The sequence below is a fragment of the Lepidochelys kempii genome, chromosome 9 (genome assembly GCF_965140285.1).
Source record: "Lepidochelys kempii isolate rLepKem1 chromosome 9, rLepKem1.hap1, whole genome shotgun sequence".
Lineage (NCBI taxonomy): Eukaryota > Metazoa > Chordata > Testudines > Cheloniidae > Lepidochelys > Lepidochelys kempii.
The window spans coordinates 57,167,748-57,189,648 of NC_136388.1; the positions used below are offsets into that span (position 1 = coordinate 57,167,748).

Sequence of the window (21,901 nt, forward strand, 5' to 3'; positions counted from 1 at the left end):
TCTCTGTATGAGAGGCTGGACCTGGCCAATGACAGCATCCCCGTGGTTACATCCGCATGCTGTACCCTCCATAACATTTGTGAAGGGAAGGGTGAACGATTCACTCAGGCATGGAACTTGGAGGTTCAACACCTGGAGGCTGAATTTGAACAGTCAGAGAGCAGGGCTATTAGAGGGTCCCAATGTGGGTCTGCAAGGATTAGGGATGCCTTGAGGGAGCAATTTGAGGCTGAAAGCCACCAGTAATGTCTGCTGCCCTGCATAGGAGCAAAGTGCAGTGGTTCCAATGTTAGTAGGAATCTGTGTTTGCTTCACTGACTTGCAGTGCCTGTTTCTTTCCTGGGCTAAGGTATCTTTTACTTTATGCAATAATAAAGAATGTTTTCAAAGCCAAAAAATCCATTTATTGAAAAGAAACACAACTGCTTGGGAAACAAAGGGCAAGGGGGTGGGGTGGGGAATGGTACAATCACAGATTTGCGTATGTCCTTTTATCAAACTCAGCCTTCCTGTTTGGAGTGCTGTGCAATGAGTGCTGCACTTCAGGATTGCTATACTGCATGGTGACGGGGGTTGAGTGCAGTGGGTAAGGGTCATAGTTTTCAGGGCTGGGTGGTGAAGCTACAGGCGTTGGAGGCAGCTGGTGGGGGTAAGAACCCGGATGTTGGGGAAAGTGGGTTGGAGGTGACATGGGGGCACAAGGGAAAGAGTTTTGGGACAAGGGCTGCAAGGGGGCTCAGACATGGTAGTGCTCCGCCTGCATGGCTACGAGCGCCTGGACTGAGTCCACTTGGCGCTCCATTATGCTTATCAGCCAATCCGTGCTTTGCTACCGCAGCACCATGCTTTTGTGCCAGCGCTCCTCATTCTGCTGACAGATCCTCCTTTCACTGTCCCACCACTCCTGCACTTTTTGATTTTCATTACTTGAATGCTGCATTACTTCATGCAGCATGTCTTCCTTGCTTCTATGTGGCCTCTTTCTGATTCTTTGGAGTCTTTCAGCCGGTGATAGCATGGATGGCTGAGATCTCAAGGTTGCATCTGTAAAGGAAAAATGCAACACTTAACAGAGGCAGCATTGTTCACACCAGACAGAGCAATGATTCCCCTGTACTTAAGGGCAAGCACAGTCTACACAATAGCATAATTTGCCCGTCCCAAAGCAAGAGCACATAACCCACGGGGGCCCCAAAATAGTGAGTAAGCACAGGGTCAAGCGTGACTGGGGGGAGGGATAGCTCAGTGGTTTGAGCATTGGCCTGCTTAACCCAGGGTTGTGAGTTCAATCCTTGAGGGGGCCATTTAGGGATCTGGGGCAAAAAAAATTGGGGATTGGTCCTACTTTGAGCAGGGGGTTGGACTAGATGATCTCCTGAGGTCCCTTCCAACTCTGATATTCTATGACTGATTGTTTCATGGCTGTACTGTCCTCTGGGTTTCTGTGCCTTGGGGAGAGCCAACAGCAGCAGGGGGCCTCTATACTGAACACTGTCCCCACATTTTCCACAGGAGTTCATCCTTGAAGATCTCGCTGCTGACGGTAACCTGGGAAGCAAGGGAGGGTCTTCTACTGCAATGCGGCTTCCTCCCTGGCCCATATGCAGCTTGCCTGTGTGCAGCAATGGTCCCCCCCACCCCTCACGGCACAGTGCCATGGACAAGTTAGCCTTACTGGGACAAGGACCACAGTAGCTCTCCCGAGAAACCTTCGCAAGCGCATTGCCCAAGTTCTGGATGAGACCTCTGAAGAGATCACTGAGGCCAATTACCACGATGTGAGAGAGCACATCAATGCCCTATTCTGCATCTAGGTCTAACCCTCCTAGCCCCAAGAGCCCGCACGGAATAACTTGCATCCCAAAACAAAAGCCACTTACCGGGAACCTCCTCTGGTGTTTGTCCTTCCCCAAGCACCAGCCACTGCGACTGGTTACTTTCCTCCTGGCTTGAGAACAGCTCCTGGCTGCATGCATCTAGGGATTCCGGGGGGTCTTCCTCCACCTCAGCACCCTTGCTCCCGCTTTGCTCCTCCTGCCTTGTTGAACTGGGCTCTGAAGTGTCCATGGTGTTACTCAGAGTGGAGGTGGGGTCGCCCCCAAGTATCACATCCAGCTCTTTGTAGAAATGGCAGGTTGCAAGGGCAGCACCGGAGTGGCTGTTTGCCTCGCGGGCTTTGCGGTAGGCATTCCGCAGCTCCTTCACTTTAACCCTGCACTGCAGTGCGTACCGGTCATGGCCCCTTTCCATCATGTCCTTTGATATTTGCCCGAAGGTATCGTAATTCCTATGGCTGAGGTGCAGCTGGCACTGGACAGCTTCCTCCCCGCAACAACTGATGAGATCCAGCATACTGCTATTGCTCCATACTGGGGATCACCTGGTGCGTGGAGGCATGGTCACCTGGAAAGATTTGCTGAGAGCACTCCACGCCTGGCTGAGCAAACAGGAAGGGGATTTTCAAAATTCCCAGAGTTTAAAGGGCGGGTCTGATAGCTGAGGTCACCTGAGGGCAGGGCAGTAGAGTTCAAAGTGATGACCAGAGTGGCTAGAACAGGTATTGTGGGACACTTCTGGAGGCTGATCAGAGCGCACTAAGAGACCAGGGCATCCACACTGGTGCTTCGGCACTCCAGCGGGGGTGCACAAAACGTTATTCCATTTGCCGAGGTGGAGTACCAGGAGCGCTGTACGTGCCTTGCCAGTGTGGACGGGTAGTGAGCTAGTGCGCCCAGGGCTCCTTTAATGTGCTCTACCTCGCAAGTGTAGCCAAGCCCTTAGCCTCACTATGTTCATATCTCCCACCACCCTCCCGCATCTGTACAATGATCAGAATATCTATTTCACAGAAGAGATAGTAAGTTACACAGAGAAAGGCGTACAGGAATGCAGATCATCATCAGCAGCAGCACTCAAATCATCATGCAGAGCAGATGGCTTAACAAGGAGTTTAAAACATATTTTCAAGGAGTCCCCATCAGCTCTTCTGCTGTTTGAGCCATATCTGATGGTAAAAACCAGAGGCGCCCTGCTTGCACTGACCTAAAAGTCACTTATGAAAGTGACTTTAGAAGCCTGACCACAACAATCTATTGCTCCTTTCTGCCAATATCTGGAAACCTACCTGCTGTAAACCAGACCTTGTTTGGCAGCGCATTAGCCCAATACAAAAGAACTACTATTAACCCTGTAGTAGGACGATTTTGTGTTTGTATTTTGTATGATTTAGAATGAAGGATAAAGAATAATGAGATAATAATGTAGCATGTATTAAATGCACTGATGTATGATTTGACCATATCCTGCCAGCCATCCTTTTTGAACAGCAGAAAGGAATGGCTTGATACACCATCGGTAGAGATGCATTAGCCAGAATTTCTTTGTGTCTGGATTTTAAGGGAGTAACAGACCTTTGAGAGTCACCATTTTGTTGTAGGTTTAGCATTCTAAAATAAGTAAAAGAATGCCATGATTGTTTTCTTCTGCACTGCAACTTGATGTTCCTGTTCAAAATGTTCTGTGTAAATTAATTGTTTTGTGTGTGAATGAGGAATCCGTGTGTTGAGATAAGTGTGAAGGCCATCGCTGAACCAGATGGTCTAGGGAGGAACTGCAGACAGATGCAAGAGCACCAGGAGGCTGCAACAAGCCCCTACTGAAATATCAGAGGAGGGCAGATTGACTTCTCGAAAGATGAGACAGGCACCTATCAATGGGGACAAGATAACTGTAATCAAAACCAGCATGGGACAACTCCCTGAGAGAGTTGATGAAAGAAAAAGATAAAAGGATGAGAAAAACATTTAAGAAAACAAGCACTTGCCAAACAATAATTGATTACAGCAGGACGGTGCAAACCTCATTGGTCCCAATGAAGGAAAATCATTATATAAACAGGGTGCCACACTATGAAACTTTGGGTTGTCATGCCAAGACTTCCCCGAAGCATCATGTCGTGACTAACAGAACCCGGCTCTTGCTACCCGTGATCAACCTCGCTGGCCACTAGATTGTTCCGGACTCTGGACTGGTAACATCGACTGGCAGGACAGAGAGAGAGAGAGAGAGAGAGAGAGAGATAGCGTGTGTGTGTCTGTGCTAATTGTTGTATCTTTAATTACTTGTTGTATCTTTAATAAACACAGCACATTGCCCTTTCCCCTGAAAAAGATCCCATGTGCTTCTTATAAGCATAACAATCCCCTTCCTCCAAAAGTCTCAGAGAAATCAAGGTCCACAAACTTGCCCGTTTGCAAGGGAGTGCATCATTGTAGTCTGGTCAGACAGAAGTGCCCTTATGTGTCTTGAGACAGACCTTTCTGGAAGAGAAGTTGCCTTGACCTCTTCCTAATCAGATTTCAAACTGGGCAAGTTAGTTTGCTTGCTCAGTTTAAATCTTTTCTCATCCAGAATTATAGAGAAGTTCTGCAGTCACACCTGACATGACATTGACAGTTACATGACATTGCACCTTTGCAGAACACCAGAGCAGGGAAGGAGATCCACACCAGAAGAGGCAAACAGACTCCACAATCAAGATGACTGTGTGGAGTCTGCTTGTTGCCTCTGGTCTGGGAAAGCATGAGTCCATGGATCTTCAGAGCACATTGCTAGAGAATCATAGAATATCAGGGTTGGAAGGGACCCCAGAAGGTCATCTAGTCCAAACCCCTGCTCAAAGCAGGACCAATTCCCAGTTAAATCATCCCAGGCAGGGCTTTGTCAAGCCTGACCTTAAAAACCTCTAAGGAAGGAGATTCTACCACCTCCCTAGGTAACGCATTCCAGTGTTTCACCACCCTCTTAGTGAAAAAGTTTTTTCTAATATCCAATCTAAACCTCCCCCACTGCAACTTGAGACCATTACTCCTCGTTCTGTCATCTGCTACCATTGAGAACAGTCTAGAGCCATCCTCTTTGGAACCCCCTTTCAGGTAGTTGAAAGCAGCTATCAAATCCCCCCTCATTCTTCTCTTCTGCAGACTAAACAATCCCAGCTCCCTCAGCCTCTCCTCATAACTCATGTGTTCCAGTCCCCTAATCATTTTTGTTGCCCTTCGCTGGACTCTCTCCAATTTATCCACATCCTTCTTGAAGTGTGGGGCCCAAAACTGGACACAGTACTCCAGATGAGGCCTCACCAATGTCGAATAGAGGGGAACGATCACGTCCCTCGATCTGCTCGCTATATGCCCCTACTTATACATCCCAAAACGCCATTGGCCTTCTTGGCAACAAGGGCACACTGCTGACTCATATCCAGCTTCTCGTCCACTGTCACCCCTAGGTCCTTTTCCGCAGAACTGCTGCCTAGCCATTCGGTCCCTAGTCTGTAGCTGTGCATTGGGTTCTTCCGTCCTAAGTGCAGGACCCTGCACTTATCCTTATTGAACCTCATCAGATTTCTTTTGGCCCAATCCTCCAATTTGTCTAGGTCTTTCTGTATCCTATCCCTCCCCTCCAGCGTATCTACCACTCCTCCCAGTTTAGTATCATCCGCAAATTTGCTGAGAGTGCAATCCACACCATCCTCCAGATCATTTATGAAGATATTGAATAAAACCGGCCCTAGGACCGACCCTTGGGGTACTCCACTTGATACCGGCTGCCAACTAGATATGGAGCCATTGATCACTACCCGTTGAGCCCGACAATCTAGCCAGCTTTCTACCCACCTTATAGTGCATTCATCCAGCCCATACTTCCTTAACTTGCTGACAAGAATACTGTGGGAGACCGTGTCAAAAGCTTTGCTAAAGTCAAGAAACAATACATCCACTGCTTTCCCTTCATCCACAGAACCAGTAATCTCATCATAAAAGGCAATTAGATTAGTCAGGCATGACCTTCCCTTGGTGAATCCATGCTGGCTGTTCCTGATCACTTTCCTCTCATGCAAGTGCTTCAGGATTGATTCTTTGAGGACCTGCTCCATGATTTTTCCAGGGACTGAAGTGAGGCTGACTGGCCTGTAGTTCCCAGGATCCTCCTTCTTCCCTTTTTTAAAGATTGGCACTACATTAGCCTTTTTCCAGTCATCTGGGACTTCCCCGGTTCGCCACGAGTTTTCAAAGATAATGGCCAATGGCTCTGCAATCACAGCCGCCAATTCCTTCAGCACTCTCGGATGCAACTCGTCCGGCCCCATGGACTTGTGCACGTCCAGCTTTTCTAAATAGTCCCTAACCACCTCTTTCTCCACAGAGGGCTGGCCATCTCTTCCCCATTTTGTGATGCCCAGCGCAGCAGTCTGGGAGCTGACCTTGTTAGTGAAAACAGAGGCAAAAAAAGCATTGAGTACATTAGCTTTTTCCACATCCTCTGTCACTAGGTTGCCTCCCTCATTCAGTAAGGGGCCCACAGATTCCTTGGCTTTCTTCTTGTTGCCAACATACCTGAAGAAACCCTTCTTGTTACTCTTGACATCTCTGGCTAGCTGCAGCTCCAGGTGCGATTTGGCCCTCCTGATAACATTCCTACATGCCCAAGCAATATTTTTATACTCTTCCCTGGTCATATGTCCAACCTTCCACTTCTTGTAAGCTTCTTTTTTATGTTTAAGATCCGCTAGGATTTCACCATTAAGCCAAGCTGGTCGCCTGCCATATTTACTATTCTTTCGACTCATTGGGATGGTTTGTCCCTGTAACCTCAACCTTCAGAGCTGAAGAAGTTTCTTATTGAGGGTTAGAGAGTTAAAGTATTAAGAACCCCATACAGCAAGAATTCAGCCTAAGTGCAACCAGACATGGTTGAGTGCATCAGTTACCAAACAAATACCTCCCTCCACTATTCTGAAAGGCAGGAAACGGGCTTAGCCCACTGGACACATCTATCTCTTTGTATGCTGTAGTCACCAGAGTGATTTCAGAGCTGGGCCACGATGATATAAAAAGGCACATGCCAGGACTGACTAAACTATAGAATCACAAAAAGAAAAGGAGTACTTGTGGCACCTTAGAGACTAACCAATTTATTTGAGCATGAGCTTTCGTGAGCTACAGCAGCTGTAGCTCACGAAAGCTCATGCTCAAATAAATTGGTTAGTCTCTAAGGTGCCACAAGTACTCCTTTTCTTTTTGCGAATACAGACTAACACGGTTGTTACTCTGAAACCTGTCATTATAGAATCACAGAAAGTAGGGCTGGAAAGGACCACGAGAGGTCAAGTCCAGCACCCTGCAATAAGGCAGAAACAAGTAAACCCAGACCATCCCTGACAGGTGTTTGTCCAACCTGTCAAAAAAGCCTCCAATGAGGGGAATTAAAAAAAACAACAACATAAAAACAAAAAAACAAACCCCCCCACCCTCCCTTGGAAGCCTATTTCAGAACTTAATTACCCTTATAGCTGCTCTATACTACGAGTTTGTTGAATTTAGCAGCGTTAAATCGTATTATCCCTGCACCCGTCCACACAACGAAGCCATTTTTTTCCAACATAAAGGGCTCTTAAAATTGATTTCTGTACTCCTCCCCAATGAGGGGATTAGCGCTGAAATCGACATCACCGTTTCGAATTAGGGTTAGTGTGGACGCAATTCGACGATATTGGCCTACGGGAGCTACCCCACACTGCATCATTGTGACTGCTCTGGACAGAATTCTGAACTCGGATGCACTGGCCAGGTGTACAGAAAAAGCTCCGGGAACTTTTGAATCTCATTTCCTTTTGGCCAGGTGAGCTCATCAGCACAGGTAACCGTGCAGTCCTAGAATCAAAAAAGAGCTCCAGCGTGGACCGAATAGGAGGTACTGGATCTGATCGGGTTGGACTAGATGACCTTCTGGGGTCCCTTCCAACCCTGATATTCTATGATTCTATGATTCTATGATCGCTGTATGGGGAGATGAATCCGTGCTATCAGAACTACGTTCCAAAAGACAAAATAACAAAACATTTCAAAAAATTTCCAAGGCCATGATGGACAGAGGCTACAGCAGGAACGCAACACAGTGCCGCGTGAAACTTAAGGAGCTCAGACAAGCGTACCAGAAAACCAAAGAACCAAACAGACGCTCCAGGACAAAGCCCCAGACATGCCGCTTCTATGCTGAGCTGCATGCAGTTCTAGGGGGGGCCGCCACCACTATCTCACCACTGTCCGTGGACTCCGATGATGGGGTACTCTACCCCATGCCTGAGGATTTTGCTGATGGGGAAGATGAGGAGCAGCTTGAGGAGAGCACACAGCACACCGTTTTTCCCGACAGCCAGGATCTTTTTATCACCCTGACTGAAATACCCTCCCGACCCAACCAACCCGGAGAAGGGACCTCTGGTGAGTGTACCTTTTTAAATACAATACATAGAATCATAGAATATCAGGGTTGGAAGGGACCCCTGAAGGTCATCTAGTCCAACCCCCTGCTCAAAGCAGGACCAATTCCCAGTTAAATCATCCCAGCCAGGGCTTTGTCAAGCCTGACCTTAAAAACCTCTAAGGAAGGAGATTCTACCACCTCCCTAGGTAACGCATTCCAGTGTTTCACCACCCTCTTAGTGAAAAAGTTTTTTCTAATATCCAATCTAAACCTCCCCCACTGCAACTTGAGACCATTACTCCTCGTTCGGTCATCTGCTACCATTGAGAACAGTCTAGAGCCATCCTCTTTGGAACCCCGTTTCAGGTAGTTGAAAGCAGCTATCAAATCCCCCCTCATTCTTCTCTTCTGCAGGCTAAACAATCCCAGCTCCCTCAGCCTCTCCTCATAACTCATGTGTTCTAGACCCCTAATCATTTTTGTTGCCCTTCGCTGGACTCTCTCCAATTTATCCACATCCTTCTTGTAGTGTGGGGCCCAAAACTGGACACAGTACTCCAGATGAGGCCTCACCAATGTCGAATAGAGGGGAACGATCACGTCCCTCAATCTGCTCGCTATGCCCCTACTTATACATCCCAAAACGCCATTGGCCTTCTTGGCAACAAGGGCACACTGCTGACTCATATCCAGCTTCTCGTCCACTGTCACCCCTAGGTCCGTTTCCGCAGAACTGTCGTCTAGCCATTCGGTCCCTAGTCTGTAGCGGTGCATTGGATTCTTCCATCCTAAGTGCAGGACTCTGCACTTATCCTTATTGAACCTCATCAGATTTCTTTTGGCCCAATCCTCCAATTTGTCTAGGTCCTTCTGTATCCTATCCCTCCCCTCCAGCGTATCTACCACTCCTCCCAGTTTAGTATCATCCGCAAATTTGCTGAGAGTGCAATCCACACCATCCTCCAGATCATTTATGAAGATATTGAACAAAACCGGCCCCAGGACCGACCCTTGGGGCACTCCACTTGATACCGGCTGCCAACTAGACAGGGAGCCATTGATCACTACCCGTTGAGCCCGACAATCTAGCCAGCTTTCTACCCACCTTATAGTGCACTCATCCAGCCCATACTTCCTTAACTTGCTGACAAGAATACTGTGGGAGACCGTGTCAAAAGCTTTGCTAAAGTCAAGAAACAATACATCCACTGCTTTTCCTTCATCCACAGAACCAGTAATCTCATCATAAAAGTCAATTAGATTAGTCAGGCATGACCTTCCCTTGGTGAATCCATGCTGGCTGTTCCTGATCACCTTCCTCTCATGCAAGTGCTTCAGGATTGATTCTTTGAGGACCTGCTCCATGATTTTTCCAGGGACTGAGGTGAGGCTGACTGGCCTGTAGTTCCCAGGATCCTCCTTCTTCCCTTTTTTAAAGATTGGCACTACATTAGCCTTTTTCCAGTCATCCGGGACTTCCCCCGTTCGCCACGAGTTTTCAAAGATAATGGCCAATGGCTCTGCAATCACAGCCGCCAATTCCTTCAGCACTCTCGGATGCAACTCGTCCGGCCCCATGGACTTGTGCACATCCAGCTTTTCTAAATAGTCCCTAACCACCTCTATCTCCACAGAGGGCTGGCCATCTCTTCCCCATTTTGTGATGCCCAGCGCAGCAGTCTGGGAGTTGACCTTGTTAGTGAAGACAGAGGCAAAAAAAGCATTGAGTACATTAGCTTTTTCCACATCCTCTGTCACTAGGTTGCCTCCCTCATTCAGTAAGGGGCCCACACTTTCCTTGGCTTTCTTCTTGTTGCCAACATACCTGAAGAAACCCTTCTTGTTACTCTTAACATCTCTCGCTAGCTGCAGCTCCAGGTGCGATTTGGCCCTCCTGATTTCATTCCTACATGCCCGAGCAATATTTTTATACTCTTCCCTGGTCATATGTCCAACCTTCCACTTCTTGTAAGCTTCTTTTTTATGTTTAAGATCCGCTAGGATTTCACTATTAAGCCAAGCTGGTCGCCTGCCATATTTACTATTCTTTCGACTCATTGGGATGGTTTGTCCCTGTAACCTCAACAGGGATTCCTTGAAATACAGCCAGCTCTCCTGGACTCCTTTCCCCTTCAAGTTAGTCCCCCAGGGGATCCTGGCCATCCGTTCCCTGAGGGAGTCGAAGTCTGCTTTCCTGAAGTCCAGGGTCCGTATCCTGCTGCTTACCTTTCTTCCCTGCGTCAGGATCCTGAACTCAACCAACTCATGGTCACTGCCTCCCAGATTCCCATCCACTTTTGCTTCCCCCACTAATTCTACCCGGTTTGTGAGCAGCAGGTCAAGAAAAGCGCCCCCCCTAGTTGGCTCCTCTAGCACCTTAACATGTTTTAGAAGCAAGCATTTTTTAATGATTAATTTGCCCTGAGAACTTGGGATGCATACGTGGACAGTACAGCTACTGGAAAAGTCTGTTAACGTGTCTGGGGATGGAGCGGAAATCCTCCAGGGATATCTCCATGAAGCTCTCCTGGAGGTACTCTAAAAGCCTTTGCAGAAGGTTTCTGGGGAGAGCAGCCTTATTCCGTCCTCCATGGTAGGACACTTTACCATGCCATGCTAGTAGCAAGTAATCTGGTATCATTGCATGACAAAGCCTGGCAGCGTATGGTCCCGGTGTTTGCTGACATTCAAGCAACATGTGTTCTTTATCTCTGTGTTATCCTCAGGAGAGTGATATCGTTCATGGTAACCTGGTTGAAATACGGGAATTTAATTAAGGGGACATTCAGAGGTGGCTGTTCCTACTGGGCTGTTTGCCTGTGGCTGAAAAGAAATCCTCCCCGCAGTTAGCCAATGCGGGGGGGGGGCGGTGCATTGGCACTGAGCTGTTCGCGTTTGGCTAGCAGGGATCTTCCCTGATACCAGCCACACCGGAGGAGGTGGGGGAGGGAGGGGTAAATCGATCATCCCAGAGAATTGGATAGGGCGGGGGGGTAGTCTGGTTTCTGCTGCTGCACCTTAATATGAAAACTGCAGCACTAAATGGCCAACTCAACAGGCTTTGCTTGGTATGGGAAAGGAGGGGACTGCTGTTATGAAGGTTGCAGAAGCCGAAAGACTATGGCTTACCATGACCGCCTGCAAGCTGAATTCTGTTGCCCGGCACTGCGTGTGTTATCTCTAACACCCAAGCAGCAGGCACTCAATATAAGATGCAAAATGCGACCTTGTACCAAAATCACATGTGCTATGTAATGTGAATAGTGTTGTTCACCATGAAAGAGTACAGTCATTGTTCTGTAAAATGTATCTTTTTAAATACTTCACTCCCTTTTTTTCCTCCCGCAGCTGCAAATGTTTCAAGCCTCCCTCCTTCACCCCAAAGGCTATCTCAGAGAAAGCGGCGAAAAAAAACGCACGTGCAATGAAATGTTCTCTGTGTTCATGCAGTCGTCTGGCACTGACAGAGCTCAGCAGAATGTGTGGAGGGACACAGTAGCACAATATAGGGAAGCGCCAATGAATGTGAGGAGGGAAGGGACGATACAGATGACAGGTGGAAGCAGGAAGATTAGAGGAGGCAGGATGCAAAGCTGGAGCTACTGCGGGATCAAACGGACATGATCCAGCGTCTGGTGGAGGTTCAGGAACAGCAGCAGGATCACAGACTGCTGCTGCAGCCCCTGCTTAACCGCCCTCCCTCCTCCCCAAGTTCCATAGCCTCCTCATCCAGACGCCCAAGAACGCGGGGGTGGGTGGCTCTGGGCACCCAACCACTCCACCTCAGTGCACAGCCCAAGCAACAGAAGGCTGGCATTCAACAAGTTTTGAAGTGGCCTTTTCCTTCCCTCCTATCCTCCTCCCACACCCCACCCGGGCTACCTTGTGAGTTATCTCCCTATTTTTATAATCAATTAATGAAGAATACATGGTTTTTAAAAGACAGTGACTTTATTTCCTTTGCAAGCAAGCTGTGATCGAAGGCAGGAGGGCGGGTGGCTTACAGGGAATTAGAGTCAACGAAGGGGGTGGGTCTTCATCAAGGAGAAACAAACAGAAGTGTCACAGGGTACCCTAGCCAGTCATGAAAGTGGTTTTCAAAGCTTCTCTGATGGGCAGCGCTTCCTGCTGTGCTCTTCTAATCGCCCTGGTGTCTGACTGCGCATATTCAGCAGCCAGGCGATTTGCCTCAACCTCCCACCCCACCATAAACATCTCCCCCTTACTCTCACAGAGATTGTGGAGCACACAGCAAGCAGCAATAACAATGGGAATATTGGTTTCGCTGAGGTGTGAGAGAGTCAGTAAACAGCGCCAGCGACCCTTTAAATGTCCAAATGCCACTCTACCACCATTCTGCACTTTCTCAGCCTATAGTTGAACAGCTCCTTACTACTGTCCAGGGTGCCTGTGTATGGCTTAATGAGCCATGGAATTAAGGGGTAGGCTGGGTCCCCAAGGATAACTATAGGCATTTCAACATCTCCAAAGGTTATTTTCTGGTCTGGGAAGTAAATCCCTTCCTGCAGCCGTTTAAACAGACCAGAGTTCCTGAAGATGCGAGCGTCATGAACCTTTCCCAGCCATCCCACGTTGATGTTGGTGAAACGTCTCTTGTGATCCACCAGTGCTTGCAGCACTATTGAAAAGTACCCCTTGCGATTTATGTACTCGCTGCCTTGGTGGTCCGGTCCCAAGACAGGGATATGGGTTCCGTCTATAGCCCCACCACAGTTAGGGAAACCCATTGCAGCAAAGCCCTCTACTATGACCTGCACATTTCCCAGTGTCGCTACCTTTGATAGCAGCAGCTCAATGATTGCGCAGGCTACTTGCATCACAGCAACCCCCACAGTAGATTTGCCCACTCCAAATTGATTCCCGACTGACCGGTAGCTGTCTGGCATTGCAAGCTTCCACAGGGCTATTGCCACTCGCTTGTGAACTGTGAGGGCTGCTCTCATCTTGGTATTCTTGCGCATCAGGGCAGGGGAAAGCAAGTCACAAAGTTCCATGAAAGTCCCTTATGCATGCAAAAGTTTCAGAGCCACTGGGAATCATCCCAAACTGCAGCACTATGCAGTCCCAGCAGTTTGTGCTTGTTTCCCAGGCCCAGAACTGGCGCTCCACTGCATGAGCCTGCCCCATTAACACCATGATCTCCAAACTGCCGGGGACCGCGGTTTTAGAGAAATCTGTGTCCATGTCCTCATCACTGCGCTGCCGTTGCCTCCTCGCCTGGTTTTTCATTTTCTGGTTCTGCATAAACTGGACGATAATGCGCGAGGTGTTTACAATGGTCATAACTGCTGCGCTGAGCTGAACGGGCTCCATGCTTGCCGCGCTATGGCATCTGCTCGGGTAATCCAGGGAAAAGGGTGCGAAAAGATTGTCTGCTGTTGCTTTCACGGAGGGAGGGTTGACTGACGACATTTATCCATAACCACCCGTGACAAATTTTTGGCCCCATCAGGCATTGGGAGCTTAGCCCAGAATTCCAGTGGGCAGCGGGGAGTGCGGGATAGCTACCCACAATGCACCGCTGGGAATGTCAACGCTTGCGACGGTACTGTGGACACACACCGCCGAATTAATGTGCTTAGTGTGGACACATGCACTCGACTTTATACGATCTGTTCCCAAAAATTGACTTCTGTGAAATCGGAGTAATTTCGTAGCGTAGACATACCCCTATACTTAGAAAGTTTTTCATTGCTTGAAACCTTCCAGCAGAAAACCACCACATTTACCTATCTAAAGCCCAAATGGAGAAGAAAGCCAAGCCAAAAGTAGACTAGATCCCAAATACAATTGCATCTCTGTACAAGCCAATGTACTGGGTCTTAATAATCTCATGAGAGGCCGAAGCAGACTGGGATTCCTGACTATGATCTTGAAAGAGCAAACGGGACTACAGAACCACCCCATTACGCAGCAAGCGGCTGTCTCTATTAGTGTCTGATTAGGTAATAGCTAGAGTACAAATTATGCTTCCTCAGCATAAGCCAAGAATCCACTGGAGACAGGATGCGTAATGGCCAGCCACTAGTCTGGACTAACTTGTGGCATGTCCTTGACAAGTCACCTAACCTCTGTGTCAGTTTCCCCACTTGGAAAAAAAATGAGGCTGACCAGGAGGCATATGTTAAGGGACTTTATGCTTTTGGATGAAAGGTGCTGTACAGATGTAAGTATTTTTTCCTTTCCACCTCCCTCTTACACTTCCTGGGCTCCTTTTAGGTGAAAACTTTAGAGACTCTCAACACCCCTCCTTAATCTACCTCAAGGAATGGTATGACACCCCACTACTTCAAACAGAAGTGGGGAAAGGACGCAAACTGCATCTGCAGTAGGAGAAGAGAAGGAATCAAGCTTGAGTCTCCCACACTGCAGTGCATAGCCACCACTGAGGCACTACAGGTCACTGGGTAAGAGATGCATTTTGGTCTAACAGGAGAATGTCATTGATTGATTTAAACAGTATGTCATAACTAGGAAAAAAAACCCATGACTAGGGTTGCCAGGCATGCAGTTTTTGACTGTAACGCCCAGTTGAAAAGGGACTCTGGTGGCTCCATTCAGCACTGCTGACCAGGGCGCTAAAAGTCTGGTTGGTGGCACAGCGGGGCTAAGGCAGGCTTCTGGCCTGCCCTGGCTCCGTGCGACTCCTGGAAACGGCTGGCATGTCCAGCTCCTAAGTGCAGGGGCAGCCATGGGGGCTCCTTGCGCTGCCCCCACAGCTCCCATTGGCCATCTGAACAATCTGGATAAAATCTTCCCTGCACCTACAATTATTTGTGCTATTCTTAAATGCTAATGTTAAAGAGGTTCCACCCTTCTTGTGGGTGGTTGGTTTCAGAGCGGTAGCCGTGTTAGTCTGTATCAACAAAAAAAACGAGGAGTACTTGTGGCACCTTAGAGACCAACAAATTTATTTGGGCATAAGCTTTCGTGGGCTAAAACCCACTTCATCAGATGCATGCAGTGGAAAATACAGTAGGAAGATATATATACACACAGAACATGAAAAAATGGGTGTTGCCATACCAACTGTAACGAGACTAATCAATGAAGGTGGGCTATTATCAGGAGAAGAAAAAAAAATTTTGTAGTGATAATCAGGATGGCCCATTTCAAACAGTTGACAAGAAGGTGTGAGTAACAGTAGTGGAAAAAATTAGCATAGGGAAATAGTTTTTACTTTGTGTAATGACCCATCCACTCCCAGTCTTTATTCACGCCTAATTTAATGGTGTCCAGTTTGCAAATTAATTCCAACTCTGCAGTTTCTTGTTGGAGAATTGCGACTTTTAGGTTTGTAATTGAGTGACCAGGGAGGTTAAAGTGTTCTGCAACTGGTTTTTGAATGTTATAGTTCTTGACGTCTGATTTGTGTCCATTTATTCTTTTGCATAGAGATTGTCCAGTTTGGCCAATGTACATGTCAGGGGGGCATTGCTGGCATATGCTGGAGTGCCCCAAGGGTTGGTCCGGGCGCTGGTTTTGTTCAATATCTTCATTAATGATCTGGAGGATGGTGTGGATTGCGTCCTCAGCAAGTTTGCAGATGACGCTAAACTAGGAGGAGAGGAGATATGTTGGAGGGTAGGGATAGGATACAGAGGGCCCTAGACAAATTAGATGATTGAGCCAAAAGAAATCTGATGGGGTTCAACATGGACAAGTGCAGAGTCCTGCACTTAGGACGGAAGAATCCCATGCTCCGCTACAGACTAGGGACCGAATGGCTAGGCAGCAGTTCTGCAGAAAAGGACCTAGGGGTTATAGTGGACGAGAAGCTGGATATGAATCAACAGTGTGCCCTTGTTGCCAAGAAGGTCAATGGCATTTTGGGCTGTATAAGTAGGGGCATTGCCAGCAGATCGAGGGACGTGATCGTTCCCCTCTATTCAACATTGGTGAGGCCTCATCTGGAGTACTGCGTCCAGTTTTGGGCCCCACACTACAAGAAGGATGTGGACAAATTGGAAAGCATCCAGCGGAGGGCAACAAAATTGATTAGGGAACTGGAACAGATGACTTATGAGGAGAGGCTGAGGGAACTGGGATTGTTTAGTCTGCGGAAGAGAAGAATGAGGGGGGATTTGATAGCTGCTTTCAACTATCTGAAAGGGGGTTCCAAAGAAGATGGATCTAGACTGTTCTCAGTGGTAGCTGAGACAGAACAAGGAGTAATGGTCTCAAGTTGCAGTGTTGGAGGTTTAGGTTGGATATTAGGAAAAGCTTTTTCATTAGGAGGGTGGTGAAACACTGGAATGCATTACCTAGGGAGGTGGTGGAATCTCCTTCCTTAGATGTTTTTTAGGTCAGGCTTGACAAAGTCCTGGCTGGGATGATTTAGTTGGGGATTGAATCATAGAATCATAGAATATCAGGGTTGGAAGGGACCCCAGAAGGTCATCTAGTCCAACCCCCTGCTCAAAGCAGGACCAATTCCCAGTTAAATCATCCCAGCCAGGGCTTTGTCAAGCCTGACCTTAAAAACCTCTAAGGAAGGAGATTCTACCACCTCCCTAGGTAACGCATTCCAGTGTTTCACCACCCTCTTAGTGAAAAAGTTTTTCCTAATATCCAATCTAAACCTCCCCCACTGCAACTTGAGACCATTACTCCTCGTTCTGTCATCTGCTACCATTGAGAACAGTCTAGAGCCATCCTCTTTGGAACCCCCTTTCAGGTAGTTGAAAGCAGCTATCAAATCCCCCCTCATTCTTCTCTTCTGCAGACTAAACAATCCCAGCTCCCTCAGCCTCTCCTCATAACTCATGTGTTCCAGTCCCCTAATCATTTTTGTTGCCCTTCGCTGGACTCTCTCCAATTTATCCACATCCTTCTTGAAGTGTGGGGCCCAAAACTGGACACAGTACTCCAGATGAGGCCTCACCAATGTTGAATAGAGGGGAACGATCACGTCCCTCGATCTGCTCGCTATGCCCCTACTTATACATCCCAAAATGCCATTGGCCTTCTTGGCAACAAGGGCACACTGCTGACTCATATCCAGCTTCTCGTCCACTGTCACCCCTAGGTCCTTTTCCGCAGAACTGCTGCCTAGCCATTCGGTCCCTAGTCTGTAGCTGTGCATTGGGTTCTTCCGTCCTAAGTGCAGGACCCTGCACTTATCCTTATTGAACCTCATCAGATTCCTTTTGGCCCAATCTTCCAATTGGTCCTGCTTTGAGCAGGGGGCTGGACTAGATGACCTCCTGAGGTCCCTTCCAACCCTGATATTGTATTCTATGATGGCATATATCACATTGGTAGATGTGCAGGTGAATGAGCCTCTGATGGTGTGGCTGATGTGATTAGGTCCTATGGTGGCGTCCCTTGAATAGATATGTGGGCACAGCTGGCAACGGGCTTTGTTGCAAGGATAGGTTCCTGGGTTAGTGTTTTTGTTGTGTGGTTGCTGGTGAGTATATGCTTCAGGTTGGGGGGCTGTCTGTAAGTGAGGACTGGCCTGTCTCCCAAGATCTGTGAGAGTGAGGGATCGTCCTTCAGGATAGGTTGTAGATCCTTGATGATGCGCTGGAGAGGTTTTAGTTGGGGGCTGAAGGTGACGGCTAGTGGCATTCTGTTATTTTCTTTGTTGGGCCTATCCTGTAGTAGGTGACTTCTGGGTACTCTTCTGGCTCTGTCAATCTGTTTCTTCACTTCAGCAGGTGGGTACTGTAGTTGTAAGAATGCTTGATCTTGTAGGTGTCTGTCTCTGTCTGAGGGGTTGGAGCAAATACGGTTGTATCTTAGAGCTTGGCTGTAGACAATGGATCGTGTGGTGTAGTCGGGATGAAAGCTGGAGGCATGTAGGTAACTATAGCGATCAGTAGGTTTCAGATACAGAGTGGTGTTTATGTGACCATCGCTTATTAGCACTGTAGTGTCCAGGAAGTGCATCTCTTCTGTGGACTGGTCCAGGCTGAAGTTGATGATGGGATGAAAATTGTTGAAATCATGGTGGAATTCCTCAAGGGCTTCTTTTCCATGGGTCCAGATGATGAAGATGTCATCAATGTAGCGCAAGTAGAGTAAGGGCATTAGGGAATGAGAGCTGAGGAAGCGTTGTTTTAAGTCAGCCATAAAAATGCTGGCATACTGTGGGGCCATGCGGGTACCCATAGCAGTGCTGCTGATTTGAAGGTATACATTGTCCTCAAATGTGAAATAGTTGTGGGTGAGGACAAAGTCACAAAGTTCAACCATCAGGTTTGCCCTGATATTATTGGAGATACTGCTCCTGATGGCTTGTAGTCCATCTTTGTGTGGAATGTTGGTGTAGAGGGCTTTTACACCCATAGTGGCCGGGATGGTGTTTTCTGGAAGATCACCAATGGATTGTTTCCTCAGGAAGTCAGTGGTGTCTCGAAGATAGGTAGGAGTGCTGGTAGCGTAGGGCCTGAGGAGAGAGTCTACATAGCCAGACAATCCTGCTGTCAGGGTGCCAATGCTTGAGATGATGTGGTGTCCAGGATTTCCAGGTTTATGGATCTTGGGTAGCAGATAGAATACTGCTGGTCGGGGTTCTAAGGGTGTGTCTGTGCAGATTTGTTCCTGTGCTTTTTCAGGGAGTTTCTTGAGCAAATGGTGTAGTTTCTTTTGGTAACCCTCAGTGGGATCAGAGGATAATGGCCTGTAGAATGTGGTGTTAGAGAGCTGCCCAGCAGCCTCTCGTTCATATTCCAACTTATTCATGACTATGACAGCACCTCCTTTGTCAGCCTTTTTGATTATGATGTCAGAGGTGTTCCTGAGGCTGTGGATGGCGTTGTGTTCTGCACAGCTGAGGTTATGGGGCAAGTGATGCTGCTTTTCCACAATTTCAGCCCGTGAACATCGGCAGAAGCACTCTAGTAGAAGTCCAGTTAATTGATTAGTCTCATTACAGTTGGTATGGCAACACCCATTTTTTTATGTTCTGTGTCTTCCTACTGTATTTTCCACTGCATGCATCCGATGAAGTGGGTTTTAGCTCACAAAAGCTTATGCCCAAATAAATTTGTTAGTCTAAGGTGCTACAAGTACTCCTCATTTTCCTTCTAGTGGGGAAAGAGGGAAGTAAGGCATCAATCCCTTACAACTAAAGCTTTGAATATTTAATGTATCAAATATGTACCCTCAATCTCTAAGAATATTTAGAGTCATTAGAAGCATAACATTTAGAAATACCCAAGCTGTACAAGACCAACTCAAAACTTCCTGGAAGAAAATCTGGAACTACTTAGCTTGTTTAGAAAGAGCCTGAGTGTCTAAACAGGCCTTGCAACACACTCAAGGCAAACTGCCAGCCCAAGAGGGAGGGAAAGGAGGATGGATATATTACAGAGTTGAAGGCGTCTTTCAAGATGACTCTGCCAGATTTGAAATCTGGGGTCTCTTAGCAAGAATCTCAACTAATTTCAACTGCAGGCTGATGGATAAAAGAAAGGCTATCTGCAGAATAATCCAGGCCCAAATCATAGAGTACCTTGAACCATTCCCAGAAACAAGTTAGTGACCCAAAGTTGGGCAAACTACAGCCCGCGGGCCACATCCGGCCCTTGGGACCATCCTGCCCTGCCCTTGAGTTCCCAGTTGGGACGGCTATCCCCCGGCCCCTCCCATGCTGTCCCCTCTCCCCGCAGCCTCAGCTTGCTGCACCACCAGCGGCGTGATTGGCTCCGGCTGGGCGGTGGGGCTGCGAGCTCCTGCCGCTCTGAGCAGCATGGTAAGGGGGCGGGAAGCAGGGGGGGTTGGATAAAGGACAGGGGATTCTGGGGGGCAGTCAGGGGACAGGGAGCAGGGGGAGTTGGAGGTTCTGAGGCAGGCAGTCAGTGGGAGGGGGCCAGGCTGTTTAGGGAGGCACAGCCTTCCCTACCCGGCCCTCCATACAGTTTTGCAACCCCAATGTGGCCCTCAGGACAAAAAGTTTGCCCACCCCTGTAGTAACCAGTATAGTGAAAATACAGATGTGCAGAAGACCAGTAAGTGAACAGGTTTCAGAGTAACAGCGGTGTTAGTCTGTATTCGCAAAAAGAAAAGGAGTACTTGTGGCACCTTAGAGACTAACCAATTTATTTGAGCATGAGCTTTCGTGAGCTACAGCTCACTTCATCGGATGCATACCGTGGAAACTGCAGCAGACTTTATATACACAGACTGTGTGTATATAAAGTCTGCTGCAGTTTCCACGGTATGCATCCGATGAAGTGAGCTGTAGCTCACGAAAGCTCATGCTCAAATAAATTGGTTAGTCTCTAAGGTGCCACAAGTACTCCTTTTCTTTTTAGTAAGTGAACAGGTTGCTGCATTCTGCATTAGCTGAAGTTTCCCAGTAATCTTTCAGAGAAGACCCAAGAAACTGAATGACTAACTCAATCAGGAGGTGAGGAAGAGAAAAGGAAGAAATCATGAGACACTTTACAGTTTCAGTCTTCTACAATTTGGGGTTTCATACTTATGCAGTCAAGTACCCCAAAATGCACTACAGCGCTTGGCATCTTTGATGAAAAGCAGCAAGAGACTTTGCAGAACTAAGGCCTAGACTACAGATAAGTGCTGAGAGAATTGAGTTAGATTGTTTGCTCATTCTTCATGCTCGCATGGAGCAGGGATCAATACAGACTGTCATAAATATAAAGGGAAGGGTAAACACCTTTAAAATCCCTCCTGGCCAGAGGAAAGACCCTTTCACCTGTAAAGGGTTAAGAAGCTAGGATAACCTCGCTGGCACCTGAGCAAAATGACGAATGAGGAGAGAAGATACTTTCAAAGCGGGGGGGGGAAAGAGGAAGAAACAAAGGTTCTCTCTGTCTGTGTGATGCTTTTGCCAGGAACAGAAAAGGAATGGAGTCTTAGAACTTAGTAAGTAATCTAGCTAGATATGCGTTAGATTCTGTTTTGTTTACATGGCTGATAAAATAAGTTGTGCTGAATGGAATGTATATTCCTGTTTTTGTAACTTAAGGTTTTGCCTAGAGGGACTCTCTATGTTTTGAATCTGATTACCCTGTAAGGTATTTACCATCCTGATTTTACAGAGGTGATTCTTTTACTTTTTCTTCAATTAAAATTCTTCTTTTAAGAACCTGATTGCTTTTTCATTGTTCTTAAGATCCAAGGGTTTGGGTCTGTGTTCACCAATGTAAATTGGTGAGGATTTTTATCAAGCCTTCCCCAGGAAAGGGGGTGTAGGGGTTGGCGGGGGGGGGGGGAAAGATGTTTCCAAGCGGGCTCTTTTCCTGTTATATATTTGTTAGACGCTTGGTGGTGGCAGCAATAAAGTCTAAGGGCAAAAGGTAAAATAGTTTGTACCTTGGGGAAGTTTTAACCTAAGCTGGTAAAAATAAGCTTAGGGGGTTTTTCATGCAGGTCCCCACATCTGTACCTTGGAGTTCAAAGTGGGGAAGGAATCTTGACACAGACATAGCACACTTATGTCTCTTCACTCAACAGTACTTCCCCCACTCACTAAGGAGAATTCCATAGTCTTCTTTGACTAGAAGACTGTGGTTACAGCTCAGAACTGGGGGTGTGAGAAGAAAGAAGGGAATTCTCATAAGCAAACTCGGAAAATGCAGCTAGATTAAATTACTCAGACTAATTATCAATGGTTCCCTATCAAACTGGGAGGGTGTATTTA

At 47.5% G+C, this 21,901-nt stretch overlaps 3 protein-coding genes across 14 annotated transcripts in view; 1 reads left to right on the forward strand and 2 right to left on the reverse strand.

Annotated features, from left to right (window-relative positions):
* The window catches only part of LOC140917504 (SLAIN motif-containing protein-like), a 116,842-nt gene extending 104,605 nt beyond the window's left edge, over positions 1-12,237 (forward strand). For 4 of the 5 annotated variants that reach the window (XM_073360529.2, XM_073360537.2, XM_073360531.2 and 1 more), the window contains one exon: positions 1,513-1,684. In XM_073360529.2, coding sequence (XP_073216630.2) covers positions 1,513-1,669 — 157 coding nt within the window. In that variant the 3' untranslated portion in view covers positions 1,670-1,684. Of the gene's footprint in view, positions 1-1,512; positions 1,685-11,613 lie in introns of those variants that run through there. The other variant, XM_073360530.2, reaches the window with a different exon arrangement.
* The window catches only part of VAMP7 (vesicle associated membrane protein 7), an 83,875-nt gene that overhangs the window by 57,305 nt on the left and 4,669 nt on the right, over positions 1-21,901 (reverse strand). The window lies entirely within an intron of this gene.
* LOC140917508 (uncharacterized) lies at positions 170-4,971 on the reverse strand. The gene is made up of 2 exons (XM_073360553.2): positions 1,881-4,971; positions 170-1,044 (listed from the first exon to the last, which is right to left on the reverse strand). Exons 1-2 carry the CDS (start codon positions 2,350-2,352, stop codon positions 830-832), a joined length of 687 nt encoding a protein of 228 aa, XP_073216654.1. The 5' UTR covers positions 2,353-4,971; the 3' UTR covers positions 170-829.